The sequence below is a fragment of the Chiloscyllium punctatum genome, chromosome 22 (genome assembly GCF_047496795.1).
Source record: "Chiloscyllium punctatum isolate Juve2018m chromosome 22, sChiPun1.3, whole genome shotgun sequence".
NCBI lineage: Eukaryota > Metazoa > Chordata > Chondrichthyes > Orectolobiformes > Hemiscylliidae > Chiloscyllium > Chiloscyllium punctatum.
Window position 1 is genome coordinate 13,675,186 of NC_092760.1, and position 14,524 is coordinate 13,689,709.

The window sequence follows — 14,524 nt, forward strand, 5'->3', positions numbered from 1 at the left end:
CCATTAATCCCACACACCAAACGGGGTCTCAGCATCTCATGAAGGGTTAAATCAAAGTCACACACCTCTGTCAGTCATCTTAACCTCATCAAAAATCCTGATATGGATTCCACTGGTTCTCAAATTGCTGAGTAAAACCGATAGCACCTCAGAATCAGAAGAAGTTTCATGTTGTAATATTCTTTAAATAAATCCACCAACTCTTAAAAGTTTTCATTACGTGGTGACTCGGGGAAAGTTAGGCTTCTAATAACCAAAAAAGTTGTCAGGAGAATTATGCATTGCTTTTCAGCCAGGAAAAGCTAATGCATTCTTTGCACATACTGGGTCCAGTCTTTGGTGGCAGGATTGAAGGAGTCAAGCTTTCCAAATAATGGCATGATGTTAGAAATGCTTCCCCCAACTCAAAGGCGACTGTTGCGATTGAATTTCTTCAGGAGTGTGTTTTTCTCCCATTGCCACTGAAAAGCTCCACAGAGGCCAGTATCCCATCACTAAGTCCCCCTTTATTTACCTGTGGAGAATCCTTGATACTGATCCAGCTCTCAGAATGAACAGGATGTCTGACACTCCTGTTTATATCTGTCAGCCATGGCTCCCAGAGTGGACAGATTAACAGCCCCAATGATGGAACTCCTGTTGTCTGAGGTCCACTTGGCTGATCTCATTACAATCACCACCATGGAGTACCCATGTTGGAGAATGTGAGGATTGCAGATGCTGGAGATCAGAGTTGAGAGTGTGGTGCTGGAAAAGCATCTGAGGAGCAGGAGAATCGATGTTTCAGGCATAAGCCCTTCATCAGGAATGAGGCTTGTGGGCTGGGGGGGATGAGAGATAAATGGGAGGTGGGTGAGTTTGGGGGGGGGGGGGGCGGGGCGGGGGGGGAAGGTAGTTGGGAAAGCGATAGGTGGATGAAGGTGAGGGAGAAGGTGATAGATCTGAGGGGGCAGTGATGGACGGGTCCGGAGGGCGGTGCCGAGTTGGTGGCTTGGGACTGGGATAATGTGGGGGGAGGGGAAATGAGGAAGCTGTTGAAATCCACATTTATCCCGTGTGGTTGCAGGGTCCCAAGGTGGAATATAAGGCGTTCCTCCTCCAGGCGACAGATGGTAACAGTTTGGCGGTGGAGGCGGCCCAGAACCTACATGTCCTTGACAGAGTGGGTGGGGGAGGAGTTGAAGTGTTTAACCATGGGGTGGTGGGGTTGGTGGGTGCGGGTGTCCCAGAGATGTTCTCTGAAACGATCCGCAATAAGGCATCCTGTCATCCCGCTGTAGAGGAGACCACATCGGGTGCAACGGATGCAGTAGATGACATTGGTAGATGTACAGGTGAATTTTTGTCAGATGTGGAATGATCCTTTGGGGCCTTGGACAGAGGTGAGGGTAGTAGTGTGGGCACAGGTTTTGCACTTGCTGGGGTGGCAGGGAAAGGTGCCAGTCGTGGGGTCTGGGCTGGTGGGGGTGTGGACCTGACGAGGGAGTCACTGAGAGAATGGTCTTTTCGGAACGCTGATAGATGTGGGGAGGGAAATATATCTCTGGTGGTGGGGTCCATTTGGAGGTGGTGGAAGTGGCGGAGGATGATGTGTTGTATGCGGAGGTTGGTGGGGTGGAAGGTGAGGACCGGGAGGGGTTCTGTCCTTGTTGTATTGGGAGGGGTGGTGTTCAAGGGCAGTGGTGCGTGAAATGTAGAAGATGTGCTGGAGGGCATCATCAACCACGTGGGAAGGTAAGTTGCGATTGAAGAATAAGGAGGCCATCTGGGACTTTTTGAGATGGAATTGGTCATCCTGGGAACAGATACGGTGAAGGTGGAGGAATTGGGAATAAGGGATGGTGTTTTTACAGGAGGTAGGGTGGGAGGAGGGGTACCCATGTTATACTTACTATAAATGTGTTTTGTTAAGTGAAGCTCTCAGAAACCACATGGAGAGACCATCAGACATGGTCGAGGGAAACCCACTTTGCTTTGGGAAAAGGAATGAAGATCTATCAACTCATGCAACTTACAGCGATTCACTAGGTTGTTTCAAGTTGAATCTGTTTTTGCCTGCAGCAAAGATCACCTGGTACAAAAGGTGGGCACCTTATGGCATTGTTCAAGGAGAGAAGATCAATTGAGGAATCTCAACATGCTATAAATTAAGGCTTTGAAGAAGGCACTTACCACCCATTTAAGGGACTGAACTCACCATCTCCCCAATCACCTGCCTACTCAGGTGAGCAAGAAAGGTGGCTCGTTTTCTCAACTGGGTATCCACGGCAATCTACCTGCCACGTTAGGGGTCTGGGAATGTCTTCACTCACTCAAATTTGAGGCGAAATGCTGGCAAACGTAGGGGAAACAAAGGTTTAGCCTCTAAAAACTGGAGGCCACCATGCCTATGGTACACCAAAACACCACCCTTCCTTACCCTCACCCTGTAAGAGGAGAGAAAACATTTATCTTCTCACCATTCCACCCCTAAGGAGTGGGCCTCGAGAGACATTGACAGTCGCCATGGATCGTCACTGTCGAGGCCCTCGATGGGCTGAGAAATGTGCCAAAGCTCGCCAGTCAGCTCTAAACAAACTGCTTGCCACGCGTTAGGTTGAGTTTTGTCGGTGGGTGTGAGAAAGATGCCTGGACTCACATTTAGTTCCAAAAGGTGGTTGTAGTAAATCTTTCTTTGTATAATATTTAGCATTACAATCAGAGGCAATTCAACAGCTTTCATTTCCCTTTACAACAAGTCTTTATACAGTCAAGTTTTTTCCACAATCTACAAATACTTCCTCTCTGCCTGATTGGTCCTATTAATAATTCAGACATTGAGCTGCTTCACTACATCCGCTTATGTAGGTCGTTGTGATCCCAGAGGCCTTGCAATAACATATACATATACAAATTTCAGTGAGCAAACTGAACTGGGAAGGTATAAAAGGTAATACCTTTTTAGGAGCTTTCAGATTGATCCACAAATTGGTTCTTGCATCCATCGGCATGTCAGGTAGGTGGAGTTGTGCTTCTCCCACACAGTAATGCCTGGAATACCTGTCATAGCTGTAGAGAGCCAGCGTCAATATCCCATCCCGCAGGTGTTCTTCTGAGACTGGGAAGATCAAAGTCTCCTGCCAAACTGGGAATAAGGTCTTGGTTTGGTTGGAGGTCTCGGCCTCAGTCTTTCCAAGTTTCGTGACCAAAGTACCTACGACATAAATGTCGCAGTAGTTCATATTTTCCACTGTATCTATGAACTGGGCTGGAAAACAGTAAAATAATAAAATAAGGAAGAAAGAAAGCAAGCTAGAATCTGAATTGTTGGCTGCAATATTACTCATTATCTAAGAAAAATGATTTAATGAATGAGGCACTGTTTAGTATGACACCATCATCCCTGAGAATGGTTTTTACGTGAAGGGCAACCAGATGCTACTTTTTGGTTTCTTCAAGTTTCTTCATTTAACCTGTACTTTAAATACATCAAAAACATGATTCCAGATTTAAGGTTTCAAATGACAGTCTGTGGAACAAGTGGAGTGGCAAGACAGCCAAAACCACAATTTTTAACCGGGAGGTTTGAAAAAAAATTCTTTACAGAAAGAATTATTAGAAAATGCAATTCGCTGTCACAAATTGAAGTCGGTTCAGAAGTATTTCCAAAAGAGAAATGTGTGAGGAGGGAGGAAAGGTCAGACTACATGGCTCATTAGGTGATAAAGCCTGGCACAGACTTGAATACCAAATGGCCCGTTTCTGTTCCTATGATCTTGTCCAATTGTGCACAGCAATTCCCCATGAAAGCAATCTGCCAGTTAAACAACAGTGGCCACTTTTCAAAAGTAAATTATTGCCTGTGAAATGCACAGGGTCCTCGAGAATGAGAAAGTCACTCTATAAAGTGCATATCCATCCATCTGCACATCCTCCTTTCCCAGGAGTGCTGTAAGAAAGCAAAAGAATGGAGCGGTGCTGCAATTCCCTTATGTTTTTAATGTCCAACTGAGTAACAAGGGTAAAGATGCCCAGTTCACCCAACTGTCCTTTCATAAAAAGGTCACGTTGCACAAAGGGACTGGGAAATGGAAGCAGGGATGGAATTGCAAAGACCTTTGTGTAAAACACAGGATGGTGGAAGAATAGGAAATTATGCTGAAGAAACTGATGGTAGCATTGTCATTCTGAAATGGTAAACTAAAAATTCCAGTGATTGGAGCAATTGGAAGCTACAGCACCATTGTGACAGTTATAGCATAATGGGAGACTACTCTCTAAAGGAAACATTAATCCAGTAATGTTCTTGATTAGAAGCGATTTGAGGCAGTAACTGAATTTGAAAGTGGTTTAAGAGCGCCAAATTCACACAACACTACAGTTCATCCAGCACTGACAAGTGGCAATATGCTACTGTGAGTTCCCTAACTCAGCCAGGGCGGGAGGGAGATGAGATAAGTAGGGGCCAGACAGAGAGTGCTGGATTGTGTGTTGGTGTTGATGGAAGTCAACCTGAAGAAGAGGAAAGAAAATTAAACTTAATTTTCTTTATCATAGTTGGCAACTGTAAATGTCTGGGCATGGTAGGGGACTAACTAGTTGAAGTCCAGTGTAACTGAAAGAGCTTTGGTGGTGCAGAAGTAATGCTGCTATCTCTAGACCAGGAGGCCTGAGTTCAAGAAGTCCCACCAGGAGGCCTGAGTTCAAGAAGTCAACGGATGTTGTGGTAATGTGTCCAGCATAGTTGAAAATTGTCTTGAGTTTATTAACAGGCAAGATAGCTGAATCACCAAACATTTTCCCAGGCATATTGCTACACATGATTGCTTCATCACCAGAACTCAGTAATTATGACTTTGGCAACTACCTCATTTACACTGTGCCCTGAATTATACTGAACCAATGCTACACCTTCAATAATGGTGAGATGCAGTTCCGACTTATGGTAGTTATATTTTGTTGCATAATGCAGCTTCACAGCTTCCAGCCAATCTTCAGATATTTCACTCTCCAAATCATCAGATAGAGAAGCAGCATCAACAGCAGCTATATATAATCAGAAGGAAGGAAAGAATAGTAATGAGTCTTCATTCAGGCAAAGGATGGGGCAAAATTTTTCATACCACATTATCACAGATTCTCGCACATTCAACCACCTAACCAGTCACAGTTACCTCCAAACTCAATATTTTATGTTTTGAGTTATTTATCACAAACTGTAATTTTTTTTGTCAAGCTTCTACAATTGCCTTACATCATGGCCCAATATGACAAACAATTCTCTAAAACTTGTACAAGAGGACAATAAGTGATAAAGTTCTATATAACACATTAAATAGCAACATCACAATGTAGGCCATATGGATATGTCTTTAAAAGTCATATCTGAATAATTATCCAGTCACTATTTAATGCCATATAGGGCTGCCCTCGCACAGTACAGTTCCAATACAGGCTCATCTCAGAGGCTACCGCAGAACAGGCTGCTCTTCCAGACTCCTCATTCAGGTTAAGAATCTTTTAACTGTGCCTTGTCTGAATAGAAGATCAGATCAACACAATAACAAGAGCAGGAGGAGGTGGCCTTAACTCCACTTTCCTGTCTGTGTCTATCGAACCTGACTCCTGTCAATCAAAAGTCTGTTTTACTCTGCTCTGAATATAGGCAATGAGACTGCCTCTATTTGTCTCTGTAGAAGAGATTAACACACCTCCCTTCTCATTACTAAGTCAAATCAGAGATCCCTTAGTTTAAAACCATACTTTCTATCTTAAATTCCAACAACGCCCCACAGCTTCAACTTTGTTAAATCCTCCAGATTTCTATGTTTCAATAAGATTAACTTTCACTCTTCTGAATGATCCAGTGGACCTATCTCAACCTTTTCTCTTAAGACAACTCCCTTATTCCAGGAATCTGCCGAGTGAATCTTCTCTGAACTGCTTCCAAGGCATGTATCTTTCCTTAACTAAGGTGCCATAAATTCCCTGTACAAATCTAGCAGGATTTCTCTATTTTTATATTTCATTCTTCATGCAATAAAGGCCAGCAGTCCATTTATCTTCCTATTCACTTCATAGAACATAAAACATAACAATGCAGGACAGGCCCTTTGGCCCTCAATGTTGCACCGACAAGTTAACATTCACTTCCTGTATGTTAACATTTTTTGACATATGTAACATAACACCTAGCTCCCTCTGTACCATGAAATTCTGCAGTCTCTCTCTCTATTTAAATAATTTTGCTTTCCTATTCTTCCTGCCAAAGTGGGCCATCTCATTACAAATATCTCAGCAAATGTAACTACCATATACTCAACCCCTTCAATGTGGCCCAGCTTTGATCACTATAACACCTCAAAAGTTAAAGTTTGTCAACCTGAAAATGACCCATTTATCCTGATTTTGTTTCCTTTTATTAATTGGTATTCTATTCATGCTAATACCCTCTATACCAGAAGCTCTTACTTTATCTGGCAGCCTTTCACGTGATACCTTATCAAATTCTTTTGGAAATTCAAGTACACTGTATCTACTAGCACCCTTTTTATCAACCCTGTGTGTTACATCTTCAAAAAACTCTAACAGATTTGTCAAAAACTATTTCCCTTCCATAAAAGGGATGGCATGGTGGCTCAGTGGTCAGCAATTCTGCCTTACTGTGCCAGGGACCTGGGTTTGACTCCAGTCTCAGGCAACTGTCAGTGTGCAGTTTGCACATTCTCCCCATGCCTGCGTGGGTTTCCCCTCACAATCCAAAGCTGTGCAGGTTAGGTGAATTGGCCATGTTAAATTGCTCATAGTGTTCAGGGATGTGTAGGTTAGGTGCATTAGTTGGGAGAAATGTAGAGTAATAGCTGTATGGTAATAGGTCTGGGTGGGATACTCTTTGAAGGGTTGGTGTGGACCTATTGGGCCGAATGACCTGTTTCCACACTGTAGGGATTCTAGTTCTAATACTATGTTGACTCTACCTGATAACACCACAGTTTTTTTTTTCTTAAATGTCCTGCTACTACTTCCTTAATAACAAATTCTAATATTTTCCAATAACAATGTTAAGCTATCTGGTCAAATGTTTTGTGCTTTTTGCCTCCCTACTTTCCTGAATAGAAGTATGATATTTGTAATTTTCCAATACATTGGCATATTTCCAAAATCTAGGAACTAATGCATTCCGTATCACTGCACACTAAGGTCGAAAAGAAAGCAGCTGTAGAAACCTTAAGCTCCTGCCACCAGTGACTACTAACATTTTCTAATTACTTTCACCCAAACTGATTCAATATCTTGATCTTTCAAGCCAAAATTATTTCTCACTACCATGATGATGTTATTCATTCTTAACAGATATCCTATCTCATTCATCTTCCTTCCCATCTTCCTGAAATATTAAATATGCCTAAATATTCAGTTTGCAGCCTTTATCATTTTGCAACCATGTCTCTGTAATGTCCATCATGTCATACCCATTAATTTTAGTTTGCGCAGCCAATTTATCAATCTTTTTATCTGAACACATGCAACATTCATAAAATGCCTTTTATTCAGTCTTTTTGCCATTTTCTTCTACTCTTGCTTGCACATTCCTATTCTTGCTCTGTCCCTTCATGCTGTACTCTGGGTACCGTTACACTTATGCTGCTCTGCTGTATTGCCATGTCCTTTTTCTTTAAATTCCTTAAGTCTACTCTTATATGAACCCTCCCCTAGCTCATACTATTGGATTTAGAGTCTTCTCTACAGTCATGCTTATTATTAACCAGGATCCCAGGGCAGTACTAATAAAGGCATAATGGATTTCCCAGTGGTACAGCTCCCCAATATTGACACCAGTGCCTGATGCATTATAATGTCTGAAGTTCAGACTCCAGCTCATTAACTTGGAGCTTAAGGTCATTGAGCTACAAACACATTAAGATGTAGTTACGTGAATCACAGTGGTGTCCAGCACTCTCACATGTTACAGTTGCAACACTTCCACTGCCCTGCCATATTCATTAAATTGGTGATGGTACTGTGCCTTTAAGAGAGATGTACTTTTTGTGCCATTTCTTTTGCAGAGAGGTGTTTCCACTGTGGTACTGGGGTGTCTGCTTCAACAGGCAGTTAGTAAACAGCTTGGAGTTATCCCAGAGTGTTTTTCTTTAATTAGACAAAAGAAGTAGGAGTAGGTGGGCTCAGGGCTCTCATAGACCCAGGAAAGTTTTGACTTTTGCTTTCAGTTATTGAGAAGCTTTCTGCTGCTGCTGAGGTAGCAGCTTGAGTCCTGTACTGCTAGAGTTTTAGACAATAGGCTTCCTCTTAGAAATAAGGAGAGACAGGCTGTTATTTTCAGTATTTCAATCTGCTGGACTGGAGAGAGGCAGCACATGAGAATCTTAATGTTTTGCAAAGTAACCTTGCTAAAGTAGTGATGGACCAATTGAACTGCATCTGGAACACAACACCTTACACTTCTCTTTAAATCAATATAAAAGTTGGGGTTTAGGCTACCCCTTTACTATTTTGGGTGGGTGGTGGGGGCAGGGGGAGTGCCTGGGCTGGTCCATAACAAATTGTATTTAACTAACTAAGGTTTCAAGATTACAAATACCACAATAATGATTTCTATTTATATGATATGCTCTAACTAGTTAATCTACAAGATCAATACAACACAACTGTCTCCTTGGGAGCTCATCCGAGCAGCATTAATGAAGGATTGAGTCCAATTTCAGGAGTCCTCATTTCAGACTTGAAAATAGACCTAAAGGAATTTTAACCCTTCTTTAACATCAATAGATGCTTAACTTCCTGGAAGAAATGTCATCTTCACCTGTTCTTAATATCTCCTTCCTTGACAGTCCAGCTGAGATCAGTACACAGGCAAACCACAATGCTGGGAGACCTTTCAGTTATTAAAAAAAAATCCAGCAGACAACTTTGGGGTTAGCATCATGCAGCACTTTGTGAAATCCATTGTACAATCCATATTGCTATCTGGATCAATCAGAACGATTTCACTTTTGAAAATATTACTCCCATTTCTAAATCACACCATGGAGAATTTATTGACTTGCATTAACACGGGGGCAGACAGGGGTCCCAGAAGTACTCCTGCACATAGGACACCAAATTGTCACCCACTTAGGGCGTGACTTGTAGAACAAAATTGTTACTATGCTGGCAATATTTTAAATCATGGAGGACTGGCAGCACTTTATTCACTCGTTGGAGCGTTGCCTTACCGTTCTTGGAAATAATAAAGAGTTCTTCAGATGAGTCTGCCATTAAACTGTCAGTTTCTCCCCCGTCGACTGATGTTGTTTCATTTGTTGATCCCAATGTGTAGTCAGTGTAATTTATGAATTCCGGTGATGTTACCACTGGTTCAGGGGTGTAGATCTTTGGGGTTGTCAGCCGGGTCCTTGGCTGGACTGGCTCTGTAGTCTTCTTCAAACTAAACTGTGACAGCAATTAAACAAGAGCCTTATGTTTAGGAGAAATTGAACTTAGAAAACTGGCTGGTGTAGGTAACATATGTGCTTTTGTTATGCATATTCATGTTCTTGTGATCACATGCTGCTAGCACACAGCTTATTTTCTTTCAACCACGCACCTTTTATCTTCTACTGGTTTTAGAAAGTAGTTGCTGAGGCTGGAGAGATGGACTATCCCCTACCCTTTTATCAATCATTAAAAGAGTAAATTCATCATAGATGTGGGATTATTTATTACACAACAATGTCAAACATGCTCTTTATCAGCCCAAACCTGAGTATCATCCAGGTCTTGCTGCATATGGACTCAGAATGCATCATTATCTGAGGATTTGCAAATGGAAATGAACATTCTGCAATCATTGGTGAGCATCCCATTGTCACCTTATGATAGAGATGAGCTGTTAGACATGGTTGGCTCTAGGGCATTTCCTGCAATTAATGTCCTGGGATGAGGTGATTGCCCTGTAATAACCACACCTATTCCTTTGGTGCTTGGCATGACTCCGACCCTTGGTGGGATTTCTCCCATTTCCAGTTGACTGCATTTTGTTCAGTAGTGCTCTGTGGTGCCATATTTGGTCAACTATTACTTTGATGGAAAGAATTCAGATCTTTTGACCCTATTTGGACAGAGGTTGTAATAAGGTCAGGAACTGAGTGACCCTGGTGAAACCAAAGTGAACACTGATGAACAGGTTGCTGCCACCTGATAACACTGTTGATGGCACCTTCCAACACTCTACTGATGAACAAGAGCAGACTGATTGGTTAGTATTTGTTCAGGTTGAAATCATACTGATTTTGTGCAAACTCGGACACACTTGTCTGGGCAGAGTACACCTTACCTGTGACCAAGGGTACCCATACTGGCAAGGACAGGACTGGAAAGAGACAGAGAGCACCAGCCTTGGAGTATGGACAGGGAGTGGGACACCCAGAGAGTGTAACGGGTCTCATAACAGTTAAACGTATCCATGGAGTCAGTCACATCATTGGGGAAATAGTATGTATTAAGATCTTCTGGTTGAATAAGGGTAGAAAAAACTCAGCACCCAAGTGGTGCATGAACTTCATTCACCAATCTGACCTACCCAATCCCTTGACCTGAGTGGCCACATATTCATGGTTACACTCTGCACTCAACCAAAACCACTCAACTCTTTCAGGGTGTAGTCAGCTCTCAAACAATTTGTGAAGTCTCTCCCCAAGCTACATTAATATTTGCTCAGACACCTCTTAGATATTCCTCCCAATTTTCATTCCTGTTGAGGTAATAATACTTTAATAACGTTTAATCTCATCGACAGCAGTACTCTTAATTAGACACGGTGAGAGCTGTTTGTCCTAAAGCTGGTTGATATAAGCAATATTTCTGGGAACTGCTGATTTAATGTTAGGCAAGGGAGCCATGAGAAAACTCTGGCTTCATTGTACGAAAATAAAATTTAATTTCACCACAGAGCTTCTCTGTTTCTAGCTCAGCAAATTAGATCTTTGCTGTTTATCCTGTTCTTTTAGATGTGATTAACCATTTTGCACTAACCTGAGGCCATTGTGCATAAATCCCCAGTTTTCACCTAGCATCTGTCTTGTGAAGGAGACCCACACTAAAGTGACATGTATCCATCTAAATTGTCTCTTAACTCTAAATTTTACAATTATTGTCTGACAGCTATCTTGTTTTTATTTTACGTACAAATCTAAACTGGTTGGAGACAAATTTAACCTACAACAGCTTCCTCCATAGAGTCATACAGTCCCTCTCCATCTTAATAATATCCTTCCTATAACAGGGTGATCAGAATTGGATACAGCACTCCAGAAGAGGCCTCACCACCGGGCCTGTACAACCTCAACATGATATTCCAACTCCTATACTCAAAGGTTTGGGCAATGAAGTGTGCTAAATGCCTTCTTAACCACCCTATCTACATGTGACACAAGCTTCAAAGAATTATGAACATGAATTGCTCATTCTTGCTTTTCTACAATACTATCCAAGGCCCTACTTTTAATTGGGTAAGTCCTGCACTTATTTGTTTCACCAAAATGCAATATCTCGCAGTTATCCAAATTACACTTCATTTGCCAAAGATCAAAGAGGCTATCTTTGTGTTGAACCACAGGAAATGGTAGTGATATTAAATGAATATTTCATGTCAGTTTTTACTGTAGAGAAATAAATGGAGGCTAGAGAACACAGTGAAATAAATATCGATGTTTTGAAAACAGTTCACATTAAAGAAGAGAGGTCTTAGATAATGTAAAGGTGACAAATCTCTAGGATCTGATCTAGTGTATGTCAGGATGTTGTGGAGAGTTTGGGAGGAAATTGCAGGGCCTCTTGCAGAAATATTTGCATCATTTATAAGTATGGGTCAGGTGTCAGATGGCTGCAGGGTGGCAAATGTTACCTTTGTTTAATAAGGGATGGGAGGAGAAGCTTGGGAACTATAGAGCTGTGAGTCTGATTTTGGTCGTGGTTAAGTTGTTGGAAGTGATTCTGAAAGATAGGAATTATATGCAATTAGAGGCAAGGAATGATTAGGGATAATCAGCATGGTTTTGTCTCACAAACTTGATTTGAGTTTTTTCAGGAAGTAACCAAGAAGATTGATGAGGACAGAGCAGTAGACTTTTTTTTTACTTTTACTTTAGTAAAGCATTTAACAAGGTTCCACATTAGACTAATTTTGATAAGATAATTAGTAAAGTTATATTACTTGGGACCCAGGGTGATCTTGTCAATTGAATACAGAAACAAGTACATTTGTATTCCATGGAATGGTAGAAGCAAAATAGTAAAGAATATCAACATTATCGATCCACTCTGAGCAATGGTAATCCAGTATATGTAGTTTGTCACCTGCAGAAGTTTTGGCCCAAAATAGAAAGAATGTAGAGGTACTGGAAAGGATTCAGGGGAGATTTACAAGAATGACACCAGATACACATGGGTATAAACATCAAGAAAGGATTGACAGGGTGGATCTCCTTCCTCTTGATAAAAAGGCAGAGGGGTGACCTAATAAAAAAAGTTCTTTTAAATTATCAAAGAATTTCAACAGAGTACATCCAGGAAGAATATTTTCTCTTGTGGGGAAAAGCGAATGCAATGTTGTCTCTTATCTCAAGAGGGTTGGAATATAAAAGCAGAGATGTACTACTAAGACTTTATAAAGCTCTGGTTAGGCCCCATTTGGAGTACTGTGTCCAGTTTTGGTCCCCACACCTCAGGAAGGACATACTGGCACTGGAACGTGTCCAGCGGAGATTCACACGGATGATCCCTGGAATGAAAGGTCTAGCATATGAGGAACGGCTGAGGATACTGGGATTGTATTCGTTGGAGTTTAGAAGATTAAGGGGAGATCTAATAGAAACGTACAAAATAATACATGGCTTTGAAAAGGTGGATGCTAGAAAATTGTTTCTGTTAGGCGAGGAGACTAGGACCCGTGGACACAGCCTTAGAATTAGAGGGGGTCATTTCAGAACGGAAATGCGGAGACATTTCTTCAGCCAGAGAGTGGTGGGCCTGTGGAATTCATTGCCACGGAGTGCAGTGGAAGCCGGGACGCTAAATGTCTTCAAGGCCGAGATTGATAGGTTCTTGTTGTCTAGAGGAATTAAGGGCTACGGGGAGAACGCTGGCAAGTGGAGCTGAAATGCGCATCAGCCATGATTGAATGGCGGAGTGGACTCGATGGGCCGAATGGCCTTACTTCCACTCCTATGTCTTATGGTCTTATGGTCTTAAAACATAACAAGAAGCCATCAATATAGTCAGCAAAAACAAAAAATATTAAATTGGAAATTCATAACAAATGTCTTCAACCAAACAGTAGGAAGAATGTGAAACTCACTAACAAGTGGAATGGTTGAAGCAATTGACTTCGATTAGATTAGATTACATTACATTACAGTGTGGAAACAGGCCCTTCGGCCCAACAAGTCCACATCGACTTGCCGAAGCGCAACCCACCCCTACCCCTTACCTAACACTAGGGGCAATTTAGCATGGCCAATTCACCCAACCTGCACATCTTTGGACTGTGGGAGGAAACCGGAGCACCCAGAGGAAACCCACGCAGACACGGGGAGAACGTGCAAACTCCACACAGTCAGCCGCCTGAGGCGGGAATTGAACCCAGGTCTCAGGCGCTGTGAGGCAGCAGTGCTAACCACTGTGCCACCGTGTCTCTCACACACATTGTCTCTCACACACACTCTCTCTCACTCACACACACACACTCACTCTCTCTCTCTCACACACACACTCTCTCTCCCTCACACATACACTCTCTCCCTCACACACTGTCTGATGTAGATACATTTCAGGGAAAGCTAGCTAAACAGAGAGGGAGAAAGGAATCAAAGTTTATGGTGGTAGATTTGTGGAGCATAAACATGGCACCCCCCCAGTTGGCCTAAGTGGTCTATTATCCAATGTAATGAGCACATAAGGACAATTGGTGAAGAAAATGGAACATTATACTGAGCACGAGAAGATAGGCATAAAAAAGTTTATGTGCAATATTGTGCAAGTATAATGGGAGCTTTAATTCTGCAAGTCATATGTACTGTATCTGACATAAGTATGGAGTAATGGTTTAACAGAGTTAGCCTATGGGATTATGATCACCTGAAACTATGTCAATCAATGACTAAGTAACATATGAAGGAAAATAAAACTAAAAAGTTTCTTGTTAAAATGTACCCAGATTTCTGCAGAATAATTTAAGAGACAACAGGACATTACACTAACCAAAAGCTGAAACGAGTGAACTGGATGTTAACACGTTGTGATGTACTCAGTGGGAAGAAAGTTAACTTCTTTCTGTGGGAGAATGCAGGTGACCACTTCTACACAGAATCATTTTATTCAAAATAAAAAGTGAATTGAAGTTAATGTTGTTGGGGGAACGGAAGGAGCGGACTTGATTGCTGCAGTTATTTTACTCAACCACTTTCAGTCCAGTTGCCATTGTGCAGTCTTTTGTTCACTGATCCTGCATCTACCTGTTTTTAAGACAGGTGGCACCAATGCAATTGGC

The 14,524-nt window shown here is 41.9% G+C and overlaps 1 protein-coding gene across 2 annotated transcripts in view; it reads right to left on the reverse strand.

Annotated features, from left to right (window-relative positions):
- The window catches only part of syt13 (synaptotagmin XIII), a 28,292-nt gene that overhangs the window by 9,862 nt on the left and 3,906 nt on the right, over nucleotides 1-14,524 (reverse strand). The window contains exons 2-4 of one of the 2 annotated variants that reach the window (XM_072591831.1): nucleotides 9,213-9,429; nucleotides 4,891-5,025; nucleotides 2,937-3,247 (exon numbers count right to left, since the gene is read on the reverse strand). In XM_072591831.1, coding sequence (XP_072447932.1) covers nucleotides 2,937-3,247; nucleotides 4,891-5,025; nucleotides 9,213-9,429 — 663 coding nt within the window. The remainder of the gene's footprint in view (nucleotides 1-2,936; nucleotides 3,248-4,890; nucleotides 5,026-9,212; nucleotides 9,430-14,524) is intronic. The other variant, XM_072591832.1, reaches the window with a different exon arrangement.